This window comes from Caloenas nicobarica, chromosome 26 (assembly GCF_036013445.1).
Source record: "Caloenas nicobarica isolate bCalNic1 chromosome 26, bCalNic1.hap1, whole genome shotgun sequence".
In the NCBI taxonomy this organism is placed as follows: Eukaryota; Metazoa; Chordata; class Aves; order Columbiformes; family Columbidae; genus Caloenas; species Caloenas nicobarica.
The window spans coordinates 5,135,690-5,158,313 of NC_088270.1; the positions used below are offsets into that span (position 1 = coordinate 5,135,690).

The 22,624-nt window shown below is 44.4% G+C and overlaps 1 protein-coding gene across 1 annotated transcript in view; it reads left to right on the top strand.

Moving 5' to 3' along the window:
* Positions 1 to 427: 427 nt before the first annotated feature.
* The window catches only part of CLMP (CXADR like membrane protein), a 36,728-nt gene continuing 14,531 nt past the window's right edge, over positions 428 to 22,624 (top strand). Inside the window, exon 1 of the mRNA XM_065652134.1 lies at positions 428 to 549. Coding sequence (XP_065508206.1) covers positions 522 to 549 — 28 coding nt within the window. The 5' untranslated portion in view covers positions 428 to 521. The remainder of the gene's footprint in view (positions 550 to 22,624) is intronic.

The window sequence follows — 22,624 nt, forward strand, 5'->3', positions numbered from 1 at the left end:
AACTTAACTGTTTTGACACTAGAGAAATCCTCTTGTTTCCCCTTCAAAGGTAAATATATATGTTATTGCTTGAAATTAGCTCTACCTCACCCACATGACTGGTCTTCACTATTAATCCCAGCTGATGGTAGGGAGGGGCTCCTCGGAGAGGCAGCCATGTGGTGAACATTGAGCACAGTGTTTTCCCCGCTTCTCTCCTTTTCAGACAGGCAAAACTGTTCTACGCTGCTGTAGACGTGAACTCCTTGCTGCGCTGCCCCTGTCTCTTTTCCAGAAACTCGAGGGCCTGAATTACCGGCCACAGAGCTGTAAAAGCTCTCGCTGAATCTGGATGGAACACGGACAAGGCGATGAATAGCAGAAGGGACGAAAGAGTGAAGTTGGTTATTTTTCTGGCACATGGATGCGATTACACTCGGTGCATTCCAGAGGCGTTCTTTTGAATCCTGTGCAGGTCTGCCTGCTGTTCCTGGGAGAAAAGAAGAAAAAGGCAGGAAAAGTCCCTCTTGCTTGGAGACGGAATGTCTGCACTTTCAGTTCTCTTTTTAGGTAAGTTGGCTTTTTGGTTTTGTTTCGTGCTTTTCATCAAACTTCCATGTGCTCCCTCTGTGTAACTGAAATTCGTTTCTGATGAGCTAGAGAAAGGGATTTGTGAACTAAACTTTTATGGAAAACTCAGATTTCAGTGGTGTTTGGGTTCTGATGCTTTTCTTGTTGCTTTATTAGCAGGTTGGTAGTCAGATCTTCTAATATCTAGATTAATTTTTAGAAGTGGTGGTTAAACAGACTCTTTTTCAAATGTTTCTTGTTTGAAGAGGGCAGTGCTTTTAGGCAATGAAATAATGAGGGGTTTGAACCTCTTTAGTAAAACAAGGTGAACAAAATGTCTTTTGTTTCAGGCACGGTGTCAAATTTGTGTAACTCTGTTTTGATTTGCTTGGGCATTTAACATTCAGATTTTAAAAGAAAAAGGGGTTATTGTTTTGAGTGATGCCTAAGATTAGAAACAGATGTGTTGAAGTGCAAGAGGGGAGGAGTTGGGGGGAAAGGATGGGAGAAGGGCGATAAAGGGGGAAGGCAAGAAAGAGGGCTGCTGAAAGAGTGCAAGGAAAGGATGTAGAGACTGATGGAAAAGAGGAGCGGAGAATGGGAAAGGAGAAATTAAAGACACTACAGGAGAGCAAAGGCGGGAGGGCTGGGGTGAGCTGCTTGTTAAAGCTGTAGCTGCTGGAGGAAAGAGTTTGCAGCCCCGAGGTATTTGAGGGGGTTTGCCTGCAAAGACTGACTCGGAAGCAGCCTGGGTTTCTGCATCTCCAGAGGCACTGTGATGTGATGAGTGAGCTGCTGTCTCCTTTCTGCTCACCAGATCGTGCTGACAGGCACATAGCTTGGAAATCTGTGGTTGGGCAAAGGCTGTGATTCCAGGGTCGCCTTGTACCCTAGGAACCTGGGTACTGGTGTGAAAAAGCAGGTTGGTTCTTGATTCCCTGGGATGAGTTGAGCCTCGCAGGGTGGGGGACCCATCTGGCTGACCACAGGCAGAATCAGTTTTTGGACAGCTATAAAGAAATGTTGCAGGGTACAGCCCTGCCGAAGTCCCACAGGTGTGGAACATGGCTTAGCCAGATTTCTAGGTATCTGAAAGACAGGCAGCATTTGTACAGTTGTGGAATAAATTATAGAGAAGGTTTTTGCTCTGGGGATTGCTGTTAGCAAAGGTTTTGTTTGCAGGAGTGTGATGGGCTTAGATGCGCTGCAGAATCCGCAGGGGAGCGCAGGCAGCAGTTTGTCCCCCCTGCACATCTGCGATGGCCATTTGTCTCAGTCTGGTGGACATAGCGTGTCCTGGTTTTGGCTGGGATAGAGTTGGTTTTCTTCCTAGTGGCCAGTAGAGTGATGTGTTTGGAGTTTAGAATGAGAATGTGGAGAACTGTTGTGGTTTAACCCCAGCTGACAACTAAGCACCAAACAGCTACTTGCTCACTGTCCTCTGGTGGGATTAGGGAGAGAATCAGAAGAGTAAAAGTGAGAGAACTTGAGGGTTGTGACCAAGAGGTTTAAGTAAAGCAAAAGCTGGGTGTGCAAGCAAAGCCAAACCAGGAATTCGTTTGCTACTTATCAGCAGGCAGGTGCTCAACCACAGCCAGGAGACGAGTTTTAAGGAGACTCTTAAAGTAAGATGAAAGCCTTGCCTAAGTGTGGGCAAGAGCATGACTGAGCTTATTTCCCCAGTAAAAGCCAGGTAAATGAAGCAGGAGGGAGTGAGGAGTGGAAGGTGGCCTGCTGGTGTGTGTGCCTCCATGGAAGTGTGTGTGACATCTGATTCTCATCTCAGTCTACAGCTGGTTGAAATTGTTTCAAATTCCTTGTGTAATGCACTCCACTCTTGAAAATCAAAGTGGAAATTTCCAAGGGAAATATCTGTCATTTTTTGCTTGAGTGTAAGAACTTCATAACAGAATGTTGCATTTCTCAGCAAGTAAAGAAACTAGCAAATGTTTTCATTTAAGTATTTTACTGAATTGGTTTAACTTTCTCAGGTGCTGGAAGTCTCCTTTCCCTTCTTTCACCCCCTCCAAGTCAATTGTGAATATTTTTAGTGAGTGTTCTGCTCAAGTGAAAAACTACCTTCCTTGTAATCAAATGTGTTTCCATGAGCAATGCTTGTGTGTGGCTTTGATACTGGTACTATGAGTTTTCTTCACTTGTTGGCTAGTGTATCACAGAATGTTAGGGATTGGAAGGGACCTCAAAAGATCATCTAGTCCAATCCCCCTGCCCTTCAGAAACCGATAATTTCAAGATTCTGAGCAGTACATGTGCTAAGCAAAATCATCCAGCTTTCTGGTGTCCTGCTATTGGAGTTGAACCTTTTACGTTGGTGTTAGGGGTTGCTTACCGCAACGTACACTGGGTCTGCCTGACAAAGATGTGTCCAGTGTGTTAGTATGTTATACAGGGGTGATGTTGCTGGAGTGGGTGCAGCTGTCACAGCAAAAAGTACCTTTAGTAGAGATGGGGCTGAGCTCTGCGGTCAGCGACTCTTTGAATGCTGTCCCAGGGGTACGCATGTGCTGTGTTGAACACCAAGACTGTCTCACTGCACTAGGAAAAAGGTTATGGCATAGATCCTTCCAGTGCCTGTTGGCATGAGCGATTGGGTCTGACAGCATGCATTTGCTTAGGTAGTCACTGGACTTCTAGCTTGAAAATCTAAGATGATATGGAAGCGGCTCTGCAGCGTTGAGCGGTGGTAGGTGAGCCTGGGGCTGTGCTCTAGTGCACTGACTCTCCTGCTTAAGAGCACAGGCAAGCTGCGATGTGCCCTATCACATCTCCTTGAGATCCTTCTTCTCGAACCCTTGCAATGGTACACTCCAGCAGAGCCAAGAACCACTACAGTGTGGTTTTGGTGGGTTTTTTTTTAAAAAAAAAGCACTCCTGCTTGCAGTGAGGTTACTGGCAAGATCTACATTTTAAGGGAATGCTTCTACCTGGCACTAGTAAAAGGCAAGAGGGACTTCATTAAGCAACCTGAGAACTAAGCTGCTTATTGTTGGTTTATCCAGGTATTTCCCAAATTTCGCAGTGATAACTAACAGTGTACATAATACACTTGCTATTTCTTAGCTTTCTTATGGCTCTGTCGCCTCTGCCTGTTTGTTTCATGATATAGCTAGAAGCTTGGCGAGACAAAGGCTTTGCTCCCTGTTTTTACAGCACTTAACGAAAACCAAGGCTTGGCTCAGGAGTGGAGTATGAAAAGGATCTGTAGCTGTGAAAAGGGGCTTTGTGTGCCATTTTACTGGGTGGAATTCACCTTCTTTGTCATTGGATTCGGAAGAAATTAAGGTAACTTCTTAGTGTTTAGCTCAAAAGACTGTTCTCCCAAGGACAGCTTCATATAATTGACAAGTCATCTCTGTCCTGAGAACCCCAAAAGCAGTCAGAGCATCAACTCTAGGCAAGATTCAGCCTGTCGCAGTCATGTGAATTTAGTTCTAGGACAGAGCAAAGAGCTCTTTAACAGAACACTGTAGGAATATGTAAGGAAAAGGAGCAAAGAAAGCAGTGTGTCCATTTGCCACTCCGGGGGGAATTCAAAGGAGCCAAACATGAGTGAGTTGCTATCTGGCAGGGTATCAGGGTTAACACTCCTTGCGAAACACACTCTTCTAAAGCTGGGGATGGTTTGTGTCAAACATTTTGTCAAGACACTTGATGAGAAACGGCCCATTTCTCTCTAGTAGTGCTTTGTTTTATATTAAATAGTTTGGAGTTTTAACATTTAAAATTTATTTGGGGGATTATTTTTACCCTGTTTTTTCCATTTTACCGTGAGGAAAATAAAAAGGAGAAAGGTAACTTTCCAGAGTGAGAAGCAGCATGCCAAAGAGCTGAAATTCTGGAGAGGAATTAATTTTATGGAAAATAGAGCCAAAGAGAAGGGAAGGCAACTTTTCCAAATTTCCCATGGAAAACAACTGGTGTTTTGCCTTTGTGCCCACCCTCGATCTTGCGTCTCCATGTGGAATTAGTGGCCTTTTTCTGTGGGGTACTCTGGCCCACTTGAGACATTTTGTAAAGAGCTTCCCAGAAATGTCATTGCACAACTGGCTTGGAGATATCCTGATGTTTACCCTCAAGATGGCAACAAACACCCCTGTTTTCCTTGAGGCAAATACAGGGCTTTATAGGGAACTCAGCAGGTTTGCAGACTGGGATTTGAGTTTTCAGGAACTGCCTGAGAAGAAATGGAAATGGTTGCTCTGACAAAGCCTTATGTGTGTTGGAAAAATTTTTTGTGTGCAAGCGTGTGTCTAGTACCAATGAAGTGGGGTGCTGCAAGCTGCATCTGTGCCTCTTTTCAGAAATAACCTGGCAGCCCTGGGCAAACTATACCTTAGTTTTCTAGCTACATCAGTCCCCTGTTAGCCAAGGCAGTAGTCGTTGCTTGTGTATCTCATGTGTTTTCTACACTTGCAGAGCAAGCTTGGCTCGTGTGCACACAACATTGTGCATTTCTTGCATGCGCTAATGTGTTACAAGAGAGGCTGCTTGGAGTGCAGTGGGAGCTTGGCCGTGCCCTGTCTAAAAGATGAATGGGTTGTCTTTTTTTTTTTTCCCCTCAAAGCTGTTTCTTCATCTGTTTTTAGAAATGGTTAGTTTACAGAGGCAGCCCAGCAAAAAGCCAAGGGTGAAGTCAGGTCACTGAGGTCTGTGAATAGATACTCAAATGACAGGATAGTGGAGGATGCAGAAACGGCTGTGCAGGAAGCACAACAATGGAAAAAGTGTGAAGTGATGGAAAGTTAAGTCAACAGAAGTGAGGAGGGTGCATTTCTATCTTTTTTTATCTTAGATGCTATTCTCCCTTCAATCTGTTCCTTTGGCATTGCCAAGTAGAAGAACATCTCACCTTTGCCAGCTGGGGGTTCAAATGTTGTCTAAAACATGCTTTTTGCTGGGCGGAATACAGAAGGTGTACGCAGTGGTGACTGGGAGCTCTAGCAGTGGCTTAGCAACCCAGAATAAAGTGGGTTCTTTTTCCCAGAAGCTCACTGTCTGACTATTAGAAAAAGCACCTGGGCAATGTGAGGAGGATGGGTACTGCCTGACCTCAGCACTGTTGCCAGGCTTTTCTCAGGCTGCTTTTCTGGTACCTTGGTTTCTTCGTGTGACTTTGCAGCTCTGTCTTGTCTTTGCAACAAGCTGCTAAGGGTACTAAGCAATTGTAAGATGCATTGAAGATGGTGAATGGTATAGATCATGAAACAAGTTCTGTCCTCATTAGCTCCTTCATCTTCTCTAGGAAAGCATTCGGCAGTTTAAAAAGTCAAATGTTGTAATGCAGCATTTCTCTTAATGGGCCAGACCCAGATTAATGATGTTGGAATTGCTGTCCCACAAGAATCAATATACATTACAGTATATTTTCAGCCTGTCTCTTCTCCTGTGTAGCTGCCATCCATTTTTGTGGTTGGAAAATGAGTATGAAGCCTTAGTGCATGTGACTTCCCAACTGATGAGGTAGAAAGGTTGAAGTTCAGCTTAGTGCCTGCAGTTTAATTGCCTTTGGTAGGAAAAGGTCAGTGAAATTTTTCTTGTGCTTATAATATGCATTGGCAGAAGAGCGGCTGCTCTCCTGGAAATGGTCTTTTGAAATGGAGCGTGCACAGTTAGAGGCAACTGATGTCAATGACTAGACTGCGTTTGGTCTACCATCACACAGCACTGCTGCTCTTGTAGCATGCTCTCTGCTAAGTGTCACACAAAAAGCTTTGGCTCAGTCTGGCAGGGCTCTATTGGGTGCAGAAGTGGGTGCACGAGTGTATAAAGCCCATCGAATGGACGAAGAAGCGGAGCCATGGGTGGGTGCACGCTGCCTAAAGGCGAGATAGCACTTATGTCACGCATCTAGAACCCTTGCAGCTCTGACCAAAAGCCATTTTCCTTTTAATACATACTCAAGCATGGGTAGAAGCAGTGATGGGCAGATCACTGACAAACTCCTGAATCCATTGGTGATAATTTATCGGGCTGAGACCCTAGAGCTTCTGTTGGGGGCTAAGGTGTTCATTGTGCTGAGCTGTTTGGCAGAGCAAAGCCTGGGAGCCAACTAAAGGTAGGTGGGAGTCCCCGTCCTTTTGTCTGGCTTTCGAGAAAGGAGAATACTTGTCCATTTTAAAGCCTGTGCACCAGCATTAACTCAAGATCAAACTGCTCCTTTTAACTAGAAGCAGTGGCTTAATAACTCTAGCAATATTGTAGTCTGTCAGTGAAAATGCCTTTCAGAGGCTGCTTTGTAGAGGGAAATGCTGTGCTTTGCTGGATTATGTGAAGGTAAAACAAAAAGCAACAGCTCAGCAAAGCATTAGGGAGTGGTCAGTGCATGGGCTGGTAATTTGGATGCAGATCCCTGCTCTGATCTAGATCTTGGCAAGTCATGTTCATCCCTCTGTAGCTCTTTTTCCACTGCCTTGTGGTTTCTACTCTTTGGCTACTTAGACTGCAAGTTTTGTGGAGCAGAGACTGGCTGTCCCTGTGTGCATGGATGGCCTTGAGTACAAACTAGGCTGTGAAGAGGCCTCTCCAGAACTGGAGTGTGAAGAAGAGTGCCTTCATTCCTTTCCCCTCCTTGTGCCTCAGCAAAAATATCAGAATTAGGTGGTTTTCCAGTATTTGGAATATTTGAGATGCATGCTGGCTGAGTCTTATAGCTCAGACTGCTTAGGCTATTTTTTTGCTTTTTAAAGACTTAAGCATTTCTGTGGCCATTAAAATTTTATTAATATAGATGTGAACCTTGATTTGTAGGGTAGGGCTGCAGAGTGCCAGGAAACAGTGGGGTGGTTTTGGGTGTGCGGGGGAAGTCTTTCATATAACACAGCAAGCCTTGGATATTGAACTAGAACAGACTCGAGCGCTTTTCTGTTTAAAAAAAAAAAAAAAATTGCAGGGTTTTCAACCTTGAAGGCAAATCACTTTATGACTTCATTGTTTAAATTTAGGTTTTGTTTTGCGGGGGGATCGTTAGACTTGAAGCAAAAGCCTTATAGCCCAGGGACTGTCACTTCTGATTACTTCCAGTGACACTTTCAATTATTTCCAATCACAATTCCAGGGACAAGAGGAAAAAGGAGCCACGTTCTCCAACATCAGGGCTTTTTATTTTCTGAACAAAGGGTCATTTATCAAACCTCTGCAGAAAAAGGTACAGAGCCAGATTTGGAACTCTGTGGCAGGGTAATTGCAGAGCAAATATGCTGAAGTGAGACTTGAGGCCAGTGTCTGGCAGGGTGCTGGGAATCCTGCTGCAGATCCTGCCTCATTGAGTAATATTAAGGAAATAGCTTCATTTTCCCCAGGCATTATCTGGCACTAGGCCTCATTTCAGTGCAGCGACGTGCAGCTTCAATGAACGTCTGCTAAATGCTCTGTGGGTCCTGTAAGACATGACCATGTACAAGTGCTGCTCATGGAAAGCAAACAGCTTAGTGTGCTCAAAATGGGAAACAAAGAGTCTGCTGAGGGAACTTGGCTGGCTTTGAAGTACACGAAGGGAAGAATTAGGTGCAGTGTGTTTTACCCCGTGGTGAGCCTATGAGCTATTGTGTTCTTCAAAAAACAAAGCAAGAAATGATTGCCAGTGGAAGCTGAAGCACTACCAAATTTTCCAATGTCTCTGGTAGCCTTAGTTCAGACTTGAAGTGTAAAAAGAGTCTTAAAATGGTGTTACAGCTTGCAGTCGTGCTTAGCAAAGCCTTTCGTTTCCTTAGCCATACTGCACTGGGCTGCCAGTGAAGTTGGGCCTGTTTGAAAATGCTGGTTTCAGCTGCTTGGTGCCTCGGCTGCTGTTCTGCAGAATAAGATAAGCTGGAATCCCTGTGTTGCAGTTCAGGAGTTGTCCCATCAGTGTGGCAAATGGATTCTGGCTCACCTGGCTTTGTCAGAGCTCCTTCCAGTTAGCCCAAGGCTACCCCCGGAGTGAACAGAAGAGACAATTCTGCAGCTGTTAATGCAGACACAACGTGGCCTGGTACAAGGGAAGTTCAGAACTCTGAGCTCCTCTGCTCTGGAGCTAATGATCCTGCATTGCACAATACTTTGCCCTCTGATTACTTGAGCTTGCATCTTTTTCTGACTTAGTAATGCCCTGGGCATGTTGCTTCCATTGTGGGATAGCAATGAATACATACCCATTAGTAAATGTCATTGAATGCAGTGGAGGCTGCAGTGTGTTTTTCCTTTGAGTTGCCAGCCAAGCATCTTCCCCTGCTGCACATCCTCGTCTGTGAAAGCACCAGGAGAGAGGAGGAAATCCAAAACCAGAATGTTAATGGAAGAAACTGGGCCTTATTGCACCAGATGGAACTAATTAAGAATCCGTTGTGACAATGGGCTGTAAATGTGGAGGGGGGACTGTGTGTGCTCTCCTTGTTGCTGAAAACTGGCAATCTTACCAGCAAGTGAAGAGTGCATGATGGGGTGGAAACTGTGGAAGGGTCTGTGACTTGCTGTCTGGATCAGGTCTAGAAGGAGCCAGGTTCAGGCTGGGTCTGAGTTATGGGAGGGAAGGACAACAGGAGCTGTATATTCCTGATCTTGAGGGAACAGCCCTGCTCATTGCTTTAAATCATTCTGGGGTTTTATTTTTCTGTGTCAGCACTGTCAGAGCCTATAATCCTCAACCGAAAGAGGCCATCCTGCCCTACCAAGAGAAGGACTTAAAGTGAGGAATCCCCTTCAGCAAGGATGTGACAAGCAGACTGACGATGTAAAAAAGTTAAAAATACCCTGAGCCAATATGCATTAAATTAGGGCCTGATTATGATGCAGAATTAGAAACAAAACATAAAGAATTCCTCTAGTACAGGGAGCTGGTGGAGCCCTACAATGAACAGCACTTAATGCTAGCTGTGCATTGCAACAACAGTAATTGAGCAGGTAATGATTAGACATGCTTTATAAACACCCACTGTCGGTTATGTTCATACTGTGCGGACAGAGGAGACTTGATGTAGCAGATAAATGTTATTTCTGCAGACATTTTAAATAGCAGTCACTGTTCATATAGTCTCTACATTGCCCTCCGATCCAGAAGTAGTACATAATATATGAACATTTGGAGTAGGTGCCAGGAAAAATGTTTTGTGCAGCTGTGAGAGATTAAAGATACTGGAACATTAGACTTGCATCAGTCCTGAGCTGTGATATGAATGTTGAGACAGGTTGGCCTTATGGGCAGAGGAGCTCTGTTCATTATATGGCTCTCAGGTTTCCTGGAAGACTGAGCAAGATCCTTCCCTTGTGCTTCAGGTGGAGACAGACTTCTTGTACAAGTACAGCATGACTAATGCTTGGAAAATGAGATATGAGACTTGGTAGTATTTTTACAGAAAGAGGGTCAGAATTGTTGTTAAGGAGAAGCGATGGGAAGGCAGGAATCTGTTTTTGCTTCCAGTTCCAATGGTGACCCTTGTAGTCCATCAGAATGAAAAAGTACCACTTGGAAGGTTCAGACCTGTTGTTAAGTAACTTGCCTTACCTCAGTCATCATCCCAGTATGTGGTTTTCTAAGTCCTTTGGAGCCTTGGTTTCTCCATCTGTAAAAAGGGAAATGTCTCATTGTATAATGTGGTGATGGTCATTGGAGGAAGAGACGCGCAGTATTGGTAAATAGTTTGACCATGTTTATCGGCCTTCCCTTTCCAAAGAGCTTATAGCTGTTGTCTGTTTGCATTTGTATTTCATGCCACTGTGATGTGACTCTGTTCTGACAGAGCTGGCTCTTGCAGCATTTAGGGGAGGGAGAGTTTGTAATCTTCAGGAGCCATACCGGTCCTTACTTCAATTCTTTATAAATTTTGTAAGAAATACACTGAGCCATACTTCCTAAAAAGAGGAAATGCTTGAGTCCTGTCTCCTGTGTTTAGAATAAACAGAATCCGGATAATTTAATCTAAGAGGAAAATGTTCTTTTGAGGATAAACAGCCTGAATAAAACATTTCTGAGCAAACCCGTGACAGTGCCCTCCCCTTGCACCATCCCCCAAGCAGCAGCTTCTCTCCTGAAGGATGCCAGAAGCAGCTGGCTGATCGAGGGAATTGGCCTCTCTGCAAACCAGACTGTAAATCTTACTCGGGATACCCTGTTATGCCTGCTCCAATCATCCTGGTACCTATAATCATCCCAAATGACCCCTGAGGATCAAGTGGGACCCTGCAAATGGGCACATTGTATTTGGCTTATTCTGCGTAAGCGTTAAGTAAGACCCATTGCGTGGCAGACACTTTGCTTTTGTTTCAAGATGTTAATGAGGGCCAGATGTGGAGACTTGTGTGGTCTGGGGCTGATGAACTGCTGTTATCTACAGGATGGAGCCATTTGATTTCTTTTCTACTAGGCAAACATAACAAACTATATTCAGTGTTATGAAGCTGTTGCAACTTTTCCATTTGCTGAGCTTGCTGGGCTGAAAAAAACCACGTAGGAGGCAAAGGCTGGGAGGGTCAACTAGCGGCTTGAAATAGGGAGGTGAGGGGTGTACATCTCCTGTCACTCCAGATACGGCAACCAAAGTTCAAATAGGCATGTTAATTGTCAGTGCAAGACTTACTCATTAAAACTCTGTCCTAGACACAATGTCTGCACTTAATAAGCATGTGTTATACGATTAAGAGGTACAATGAGAGTTAGGATACCCACTTAGCCTGTTATCTTTTTTCCAGTTACTATTAGGAGCTGATCTGAAGGAAGGAATACAGGAAGAGGGTAAAAAAGGGATTCTTCCCTGGCCAGATTTTTCCTGATATTTGTAGTCAGCAAATGGTTAATACACTCAATTAGCCAGCCATGCTCCCTACTGTGGCCCATAGGTTTGCTGCGGTTATTCATGCCCTTGATTCAGTTCTGTGAGCTGTCACAATTGCATCAGACTCTGTCAGATGCCTTGGAAAACTCCACATAACCCTAACAAGTATTTCACTTACACGGATTCAGCCAGTGAGTCAGATTCTTCCTGCCTGAGAGCAAACATGGAAATTAAGAGCCATGAGTTACTGCACCAAATGAGACTGACAGTTTATCTAAGTTATTTCACTCCAATATAGTCCAGTGTCAGATGGAGGTGGGGGAAAAAAACCACAACTGACAGTATGTGGAATCACATAGTTATGTGGGAAACTTCTTGCTGAGTATCAGGCAGTTGGGGAAAAGTATGTACTTGTATACCTGAAGTAATAAATCTAATTTAATTTAGCTTGTGAGGCTTCTAAACATCAAATGTCTTCCTGGATGGAAATCAAACACCTTGAATCTATTTCCTAGTTGCCAGGTGCTCTGTTTCTTAATGTTCATTCTTGAGCAAAATGGGTTGTCTGCCACTGCCAGCCTAGGTGGTTATTGTTGTCTTCTCACTAATGGTGCCAGTTTTGGAAACGGTAGTCTCTGCCCTGTCGGAGTAGATCTTTGCAGAAGAGGAAGATGGAAGTCTGTTTAAAGGGCTGCTCACTGAGATTTTCTTGGAAAACCTCTTTTGTGGCTCATATCTCAGTATAAATATAAGGTGTGGATGCTGGCTGAGTGCATAGGTCTGAACTGCTGAACTTCAGTGAATCTGATGGGTTGGATGTAATGGAGAAGACAGGTTGGATCACTTCTCGGATTGGTAGAGGGGTTGAAACAAAAATAGGCTGGGGAGCCTGTTGAGTAATTTAAGCTTCAGCTTTGTGGAGTTTGATGTAGCCTTGGGTGGTTTTGTGAAGAGCTGGCCTTCCAGATCCCCGGCAGCCTTGCAGCCGTGCTCGCTCTCCGGGCAGTTCAGGACAGAAGAAATGCACAGATAATTGCCGTGTGGTGCTTTGTTTAGGAGCTTGTGCCTGGAGACTTAGTCTGGGCCAGGGTGAAGGTCCCTGCAGTGAAGCCCTGGCAGGAGGTGGTTTTTCAGCTTGTTAAACAATGCAGCCAAGCTGGGCTTAGCTGAAGGAAGGAATGTGAACTGTTTGAGACTGGGAGATGACTCTGGGCTATGCTTACTGTCAGATGTACACAAAGCTCTGTCAGAATGTACTGTCTGGCATCTCTTGGCACCTCTCATGTTTTACCTGCTTACCTTTTATAGTTAATGATTTTTTTCTTTTTTTGAGCACCGTGCGTCTGGGCAAACACAGGCACAAGGATGATGTGATAGACACTTGGCCCAGGTCAAGAGGCAGGATGCTGTGACTGTCTGAAAAGAGGGAAAGGATTAACTCATCAATTTAAGGAAATCCCACCCTTGTTTCTGGCTGAGCCTTGGATCCTGATGTCCTTGGGTAACTGTTGTCAGAGGGCTCTGTAATCTAGAATACAAGGGTCTTTAAGAGCTGGCAGCTAGTTGAACCTTGACAAATGCAGAATAGAAGCTGAGACTCAATGAACTATCAAGGACTTTAATGTGCCACTAAAGCACCCAGTGAGTTATTAGACTCTAAAGTAGACCATGCAGGTGTCTGGCTCTACAATTTGTTTTTGTTGCTAGTTTGTCTGTTTATTTTTTTCTTAGCTAAGTTTCCTATTGGAGTGGAGGCCTGATTTATCCTCAGTCTTGTAATTTATTCTGAATACATGTACAAGGCTGCTTTTGTTTTGAGAAACCCCATGGAGTTTGAGGCTTTGTCAACCTCTCCAGCTATTTTAAAAAAGGTTAACAAACAGAAGTTCACATACGAATTTTTCCTATCGTTTATACCCACAAATTTTTTCCAGCCTGAATCAAGTCTTTAAAAAAAAAAAAAAGGCTTTCTGGATATGCAGCAGCAATTTGAATGTTCTATCAAGATGAGGGTGCTTTAGGCCACAAGCAGGTACTATGTCTATATGTATGGAATACGTTCTTTCATTGTCCCTCTCTTTGTGTATGTTCTGTGCTGTTTCTTTTCCCATCTATCTGCTGCCTCTGCCAAAGAGTATATAAACCCAGAGGAATTTGAATCCAAGTACAGGCTTTTAAATTCGAAACACTTGAATGGGTTAGAAATAATGTGAGGAGTTAACATCCCTGTCGCTTTGCAAAAAATATTCAGCTGTCCAGTTTTTCCCCAGCCACTTGATAACCTAAAGATTTTAAGTCTCAAGTCCTATGGGTTTGCTTGTCAGTCTCAAGTTGCCGGTTGTCTCTTTTATACGCAAATTAAGATACCCAGAATCATGACTATCTTTGTTATTCTCTGCTCTGTGCAGCATCTAAACAAAGTATATCCTTGTCTGAGGGCTTAGCCTAATGTAAATAATATCAGGCCGCATGTCTAACAGACATCTTCAATTAGCCAAATGATGTACTCAGAAAAACAGGAGTAGAAGATTTTTTTTTTTCCTAGGTAGTAATTTAACCCTAACCATGAAAGCCTCTGCCCTTTTTCAACTGCCTCAGCCTTTAAAATAGCCAGATTCACCACATCAAGAGCCTTACAATAGCAGGGAGGCACCAGGCTGCTGCTGGTGTTTGTCGCATTTATTTTTGATTGCTTATTTATTTGATCTTAAAAGTTCTTTGGGGGAATCTCTTATCGGCTCTAAAATGCGGTTGCGCTAGCGAAGAAGCAGTGACATTAAAAGTAATTGACATTAAAATGCTGTGACATTAAAATTAATCATGTTTGATGGATGCTAGAGACCGAATCCGCAAGGCTCCCGGGTTCATGTTTTAGCAAGTTGACGTTCGTTCTCCCCCGGTTCCTGCGGCAGTTGTGTAACTGCTTTCCCTCCCGCTGCTCCCAAAGCCTTGTGCAGGGAGGGGATGGTGCTTCCCACGGGAGAAGGGGTTTTCTTGGAATCCACTGCTCAGTAGCTTGGGGTAAAAGGGCTGTTCTGTTCTTCATCCAGCGAACTAGTGTCAGATTCTCAAAATCAGCATGGTGCTGGTGCCACTGGCTTCTTCATGGCAATGTAAAGTTGACGATGGAAAGGGATGGAAAGGGACCGCTGGGGTGTCTGGAGCAGTTTGTTCCCTGGGCTGTGGCAGTTCCAGGCTGAAGCAGCGTTGCAACACAATGTCTCTCTTGCAGGGTGAATAGGGATTTTTTTTTAAAAATTTTGTTGCCATTTTTAGTAATGGAAAATATTTATTTGCAACAGTTGTCAGGTTCGGAAGGAAACACTGTCCGTTGCCGGTTCTGCTCCTGTGCCACCAGTGCTATATGAAAAGGAAACGGACTTTTTCTTCAGGACTCGAAGCTTCTCAAGAAGCTGGAGGGGATGCGCTATGACCTGACACCTGTATTTTACAGCCAAGTGCTTCAGCAGCAGCCAGGAACACAATGAGTGCTGGGAATGGCCAAGGGCTGGTCGCTACTCCCGTGCTTCCTTTTCCAGGCAAGAATCAGGTGGAGAGGATAGCAGCCTGCTCGTCTTCCTTTGGGCAGCCCAAGCTTGCCTGGGGCTGTTCCCTCCAGGCAGAGAGCGAGAGGGCGAGATGCAGCGCTGCTTGTTTCCAGTATAACGTTTTCTAACTTCCTTTTTTAGCCATGTGAAGCTTGAAGGGGCCTCAGAAAAATGAACCGATGTATTGGGCAAGAAGCCAGCTACCTCCTTGCAGCTCGAGCTCTGTGCTGGCTTCACTTTCTGTCCTATTTGGAAACCAGAAGTAATGAGCTGACATGAGCTGATTCTTTTATTTTTATGGTTTTTTCTTCCTTTCCCACTGTGGTCTGTATAGAGTGAAATTCAGCACACTGGTTATATTGCTTTTTTTCCATGGCCTCTCTTTGGCACTGAGTGGTAACTTGCATAAGATTAATGTAACTTAACTTTTTTAAGAAGCAAAAAGTGCCATAAGCTAATTTAGCTGGAATTAAAGCCTGGCCTGGTGGTCAGGGGCACTGATAACTCCTGCCTTCTGCAAGAAGCCAGTCGAGAGTTCTTTCCAGTGTTTAGTTTGATTTGGATGGACCTTGTTAAATGTAGATCTGCCACTGATTCCTTGTGACCTTAGTCTTGTGTTCCTAGCTATCCATGAGCAGATGGAGCTTTAAATATCTCCTTTTTCCTTTGCAAACTGAAAACGATACTTAGGAGCTGTTTAGACAGACAGTGTTCTTACCTGGTCTTCCTTCTGACTGAAAATGCCTTCCTAGAGCTGGGGGGAGAAGCCGTGTCAGCTCCTATTGAAGAAAACACATTTTTCTAGGGAAGCGGAACCAGCAAAAATCCGTGAGCACTGCAGGTACTAGCCAAATATTTTGCTGGCTTTTTGTGGCTCGAGAACATGGGAAATTATTGGAGTAAAAATTAACCCATTGGAACACTGAACAGCAATAATATAAGAAGTTTATTTAATCTTACAGGCAAGCACATGGTGTGGCTTTTGCAGAGAGGGCATGTTCCCAGCAAACCTGGGTTTATGTGCATTTCCAGCATCACCAGTCGGGTATGGAGACAAAGGATGCAAACAGGAGTGTTTGAGCTCCCCATACGTGTTTTATTTCCCCAAATCAGAGCATTGCAGGATAATGTAAAGTACTATGCAAATATTTAAGGTTTTACCTTTGCACATTTGCTGTTGCCCTTTTCGTACTGCTTTCTGTGGTCTGTTAATGATTTAGTTATTTTTCTGGTACTTGGAAATAAATTTCAGTGTTCCTCAAGTAAATATAGAGGAAAACCCAATGTTAAATAGATATGTGTTTACTTGCAAGTTTAGGCAATCAAGAAACAGTATCAGGTGATGTATCTGATCAGTTACAACAGCTTGGTTTTTTCATTGTGTGGAGAGACAAAAAAATCTCAAAGCTGGTACTGGAGTGAAACTGGAGACAGCTGTGACCTTCTCACAGATAACTGTCAGCAGTAAAAAAAAGGTTGAATTAGTCAAATAAACCATGTGCTCAGTTATCCCCACAGACCACACATGCTGGGAGAGCTGGGCTTTGCTGGGAGTGCGGCTGACAGATGGTTGCCAGACATCACAACAGGCTGGATCACCAAGAGCCCACCACCCTGGCCCAGCAGTTGCATATGCAGTTTGTGTCACGGTGGCCAAACCAAAACCATGGCACTTGGGAACTTGTCCTCTGTCTTTTTTTTTTTTCCCCTTTCCAGCCAGTCCAGTTCTGAGTAGTTCCAAGGATGCCGATTCCACAATCTGTGAGCCCCTATTCCAGTGGTTAAGTGGTGTCATAGCGAAATTTTGTCCTAATACCTGGCTGGAATTCCCTCTTTTGGAACTTGTCTATTGCTTCTCATCCAGTCAGGCACCTCTGAGAAGTCTGGCTTTGATTTCTCTATAATTTTTTGTTCTGTCTGTAAGCTTTACATATGCATCCCTGAAGCATGCAGGTTTTCTTACATAAATTGAAAAAGACAAAAGTGAGGTGCAGAGAAGCTGTTGCTTGTCCAGGAAACCTGATTTCTGCATTGGGCTTGAGGTCCTTTTCTAGCTTGAACTTTCCTACCAGGAAGCTTAGATGAATTTCCTGAGATCCTTGTTCCCATAGAATGCCCACTTCCTTTATGGTAAGTCAGGGCTGTTGATAGAAACTCTTCTTGATGGTTGAAGAAATCGGTTGGTCAAATTGTGGTAGAGACCTCAGTGTGAATAAGAACACGGGAAAAGCTCAGTGATGCTTGCAAGTTGTTCAGGCCTCTTGGTTAAACTGAAAAGGAGGGTGGAAATTCCAAGTCGCAGTGGTGGAGCTGGCCATGTGTGCTACCCATTCCTCCTAGGCTTACTTCTGTATACTTCACCTGACCTTTACAGTATGTTTCTTGATAAGATGCCTGACCTTTTCACATCCAATTAGCGGATTTGTTCAACTGTTGCCTGAATCCTGTTTTTATCCTCCTCCCCTCTCCAAACCCGTCTTTCTGTTCAGCATCTCGGAAACATTGTGCTTGCTGAGCGGAGCTCTGGGAGGTACTGCAGCTCTCGCACTGGGCTTTTTTTGCTCTCGGGAGGCTGACACCCAATGCCTGTTTTTACAAAGGGCTCTGCCTCTCTAATCTTTCTTGGGGCATCCCTTGCTGGAGGAAAGGGACATGTGCCAGAGGAGAACCGGATTGCTTGTTTGAGCAAAGGTCACAAGAATATTTGGCAGGCGTGATGCTTGTGTGTTCTCATTCAGAGTTTCCCCTAGCAATGGCCCTAGGCTTTGGTGGATTTTGTTGCTTTGCGGAGCCCTTGGTATTTGCAAACATGCAAAAATATATGTAACATGCATTTCAGCTGCTGGCGTTGGAGCCCTATGGTGAGCAGAGAAGGAAATCTGCTTTCCTCCCAGTCTAATTCCTATTGCAGAGGCAGTTTGCTTGATACAACTGTTAGAAATGAAGTAGCTCAGTGTAGTTCAGCTCTGATAGCTTCTGAGAGGTTTAATTCTGGAGTAGTTGTCCCTCCCTGTTGTCCCTCCAACAGTTAGCAGGTTTTATTTAGCTCAAAGACTGCAGCTTTGTTTTAGTCTTTCCACCTGCATGTTTGAAAGCCAGCTGGAATGAGGTTGGGCAAGTCAGGACTCTGAGCATGCTCCTGTTTCTGAGGGAAGGGAAACGGATCTGCTTTCTGCTTTAGTCCTGGCCTTTCCCAACCATCTTGTGTGCTAACTTCATTCATGCTTTGAACTTCTACAGTAAGACTAGGGTTTTGATAAATCTACAGTAAGATTAAAAAAGAAACAGAACAGGTTTACAACTAATTAGACAGTAGAAAACAATAAATGATACATTTTCCCACATTTTTTTAATGTCTCAAGACTTTAACAGAAGTTAAAATTGAGTAATTTTTCTCTTCATGCTGCTGCTTAGGTTGTAGCATTGTTGCTGCGCTTAACCAACCTGATTAATCTAACTTTATTGTATAGTCATGTCCTTTTTAGGATTGTGGGCTGTTAAGTGGAATGGATCCAGCAGTCCAGCTCACGTGCTGCAGTCCTGTGGGCAGTGGCATCTTCCTCTGACTTCACTGTCTCTGCTTATTGTCAGTGCACAAGAACACCTTATGTTCAGCTGCGTACCCAATGCTCACTGAAAAAAAAAAAATGCAGGAATCGATCATACTCTCTATTTTGTGCTAGGTAGCACTCCCTTCTTTCCTGTCTGGCTTTTCAGTCCCTAACTTCAGAATCACTTGCGGCAGCTGTGTAGTGTTGCTCTCAGTTAAAATAGCTGTTGTGCTCCACTTTGGAAAGCTGTCCCTCTGAAGGGAGAATGCTTTCCAAATTATGCTTGTCTCTGTTAAAGTCAACGCAAGTTCTCACGAGTATGGTATTCAGTATTTGGTTTCATAAATGTTAGTGGGAAGAACCTCAGGATCATTTTAAACACAGGACCTCACCAAATGCAAAATCACTTTTTTCAGTACAATGCAAACTAATAGTGTGTAGAGATCTAGTGAACAGTGTGTGTGATGCCAGCTCCCTCAAATGCAGTTGGTGGGCATCTCTTCCAGCGCTTACAATTGGGGTTTGCATTCCTCAGTAATCCCCCCTCGTTCAGTTTGTAACTGATTCAGAAAGTGGGATTTATGGAGCTCCGCCTCTACTTGTTTGAGACCCCGGTGTGCATGTCCAGATGCCATAACTCCTGGTAACAGCAGGGAAAAAAAGATGTATCTGTTCTCAGAGGCTGCTTGCAGCTGGTGTGCTGTTGTGCCAAACGCCAGGAAAGATGCAGAGGGAGTTGAATAATAGTGACAAAATAATGAACAACCTGATTTTTTTTTTTTTCTTCCTTCTGGTTCATACTGAAGCCAGTGCAAGGATGAGGATTAAGAAAATGAAGTTTCTTCAATTTTCTAACCTGTGGGTTCGGTGAACACAAAGCAGTTGATCCTAACAACTATAGCGTTGGTGAGAAATAAAGGCTGCAGGCTACTGGGTGGATGGTATCTGCAACCATAACTCTTGTGGAGTTGAGCTGCTGTTGTTCCTGGTCCTGTGCTCAGCGCAGGAGACTGCACCTTGCGTTCAGCCCAGGAGTGCTGCAGAGTTTAATGTATCTCCTTAGCAAGACTTACGGGGGTGATGGGGAGGAGCTGCTGCTGCTCGTTTCTGCCCTAGGGTAGGCTGTAGCTGAAGATTGGAGGCTGAGTAAAAATGAAAAGTGACAGAGTGCTAATACATTAGACATCCATTTTGTATCATATTAGTAGTGCTTGTAGTGGATAAGTGAGATGTCATACCGTGTTATGCGCAATTATAAGTATGCGGCTGAACATCTCATTGAGGTAACGTGGATGTGCTGAACAGGGACTGAAGCCTGTGCCTTGAAACTGCATCGGACTTTGAAAATCTCTGTGAGAGAAAGATGCAGAAAGGCATGAAGTTTACTTGTGAATACCTTCCTGGTTTCTCGGTGCCTTTCTGGCAAGCTTAATGCAAGTTGAATTTCTATGACAAAAAGCAGCAGAAAAGCACAATCAGTTCAATGCTTTCTGGTTAATGCTTCCTATCCTTTCCTCAGCAAAATGTGAGGGAATGTTCAATACAAGAATGGCTTTATCGGCAATCTTTATCAATTTTGTTTCTTCTTCCCTCCCTGATTTTTTTTTTTCCAGAGTTAACTCAGCTGATGCAACCTACTCCTTGGATTTTGAAATTGGTGAAAACTATGATGGACAAATACTATTTTGAAAACAGTTTTCTTGCTGTCTCTCTTATTTTGTGTTCTGGATTCTGCTTGGTGTCTGCCTTGGGCAGATAACTTCATTTCGGAGTGCCTTCATTTCTATGTCTGTGAACTGACAGCAGCTATAGGCTCACTGGAAGACCGAGGTCTAAACATACTTCTCAGAGAGAAGATAGTCTAGAAATGATTACTGAAACCATCTTTTACTTGCAAGCCTCATTTTAAACCAGGCAAAATGAGTGGAATTGCTGATGTTGAGGGGTGGAACGTCTTGTTCTCTTGCATTCCCCAATGCAAAGCTTTGTAAGGTACACAGAGCAGCCCGAGATGCTTGCAGAGAAAGGGAATATCAGGCAGTCATAGGTGCTTCAGCCCCCAAGGAATCTGTGATTTGTACTGACAAGCTCTCTGTGCAGATCTAGTCCACACAGCCTGAAATCACCAGCTGCATTACTGAAAGGCTTAGCTGAGCTGTGTAATGGTAAACAGAAGACACCTGGACCATTTTACTTCTAAAATTGCCTGGACTAAAGGCTAAGTGACTCCACGCATTCCTCTGTACAGCACTGTGAACCATTAAAAAGGAAGGTGCAGTTCTGATGCCTTGTTTTCTGGTCTCCAGGGATGTAAACCCAGAATCTCCTGCTTGCAGTTGTTGGTTTTTTTTTAAATGCAATGACAAAAAGGACAGGCACAGTACATAGCTGCTGGCTGCCTGGGAAGATCCTCAGCTAATGGAAAGCTTCAGTGTTTTCTAATATTCCACAGTCTCTCTAGGCTTTGGACTCAATTGTATGGTGCTAAAATGTCTGTCGGCATCTTCAGGAACCATTTTGCCTCTTAATTCTAGGAATGTATTGGTAAGATCCTTACATGTGGCTGCTGGTAGCACAGGATCAGTGTCTCTACTGGAGAAACCCTGGGTTTTCAGCAGGGAATGTTACACCCCTGCTGCTGGGGCCGTTTGTGAGAGCCCGACCTGCACTGTGTGGACCATCTCATTCGTGTGCATGGGTAGTGTGAGGAATTTAGACCCCTGTCATGTCTGCTGGTAACAGCCATCCCACAGATCACTGTCCTGGCTCACCCAAGACTGCTCAAGAAGGTTGGTGGCCAGCTGCCCACGCTTCTGCAACCAGTGATGTTTCTGTTGGGAGCAGCCTATGTGGCTCCAGACAGGTTCTGGCCCCCTTCTGCACTCTTGCTTGATGCAAACCTCTAAAAGTGAGAGGCTTTGCTTTGTGAGGTATTGCTTTTTCTGTTCTCCTTGGGCCTTCCTAGCTCCTCTGCGTATTCAATTCCAAATGCTTCACGTCACCACTTGGAAACGGGGCAGTGTGCAGGACTCTACCCCTTCGCTTTGTTTTAACAGCCTCCTCAAGCCTCAGCCCCCAGCACATGTGGTTCCAATTACACGGAACCTCTGCAATGCTGTGTGGATATGGACGGGGATAGGCTGACCTCTGTATTTTAACACAGCCAGCCTGTTCCTGTGGGAGCTGACTGTTAGCTCACATTTTTCTTATTTGAGATTCTTCTGCTTCACAACCGGATTCCTGCAGTCAAAGGGCGGCGGGGGGGAGCGGGCTGCAGGCAGTGTGCGCTGGGTCTTGGTCACTTGGGCCGCTCGAGCTCTCGGGAGAAGGCGACCCTTGGCCTTTCTGTCTCTGCCAGCCAAAGAACACAGAAAGCAGACGTCCCAGAGCACAGCCTTGGTGGAGTTAATGATCCTTAGGAGACTTCGGCCGCCCCCAGCTTTTCCTCCCTTGTGCAAAGAATGCAAAATAGCTGTCCGTGAGGAGACGCTGGCTTGTATTTATTTTGGCGTAAGATGCTGTCAGGGTAACTGAGTGGTGGGGCTAGTGCGGCCTGAGGGGAGCGGGGGGTCTTGACCTTGTGGGTGCTCCTTACAGCTCTGGAACAAACCAACACAGCTATGCGCCGTCTTGGTTTATCCACAGCAGAAACTGGGGAAAAAGAGTCACAGGGGAGATAGAAGCCTAATGTGTGTGTCTGTCATCATTACTGAACAGTAATAGTGGGAGAGAACGTTTGGTTTCTCAATAGAGAGCTTAATTTTAAGGCCTGCTGAGCTTAAATACTTTGCAAGTAGTGTCTGCGGTATCTTTAGCACTTTAGATGATTTGAGCTTCCAAGACACTTGAGCGTCTCTGAAAGTTTTACTCAAGATGTAATTCTTTAGCCATGAAAGTGTTTGTCAGCCTCCTGTTTAAGCATGTAAAATTCTAAATTTGCTTATTGCAAAATACTGATTTTGCTCATTACCACTGGACAGAGTGGGGGACGGGCTTTGGCTTTTCCACGGAGAAGTTTAGTAAATCATTTCCTACAAGACTACTGCAAGATTAAACTCTGAACAGATGTGAAATGTCTTAAATTCCTGGCATAAAGGAGTTGTTCAAAGTTGCAATATGGCAGGCTGCCCTGGCCTTTTTATTTCTTAACTCTCAAACATATTCTTGTATATATCTAATTTAGACATACTGTGTTTTCAAATACCTTCTT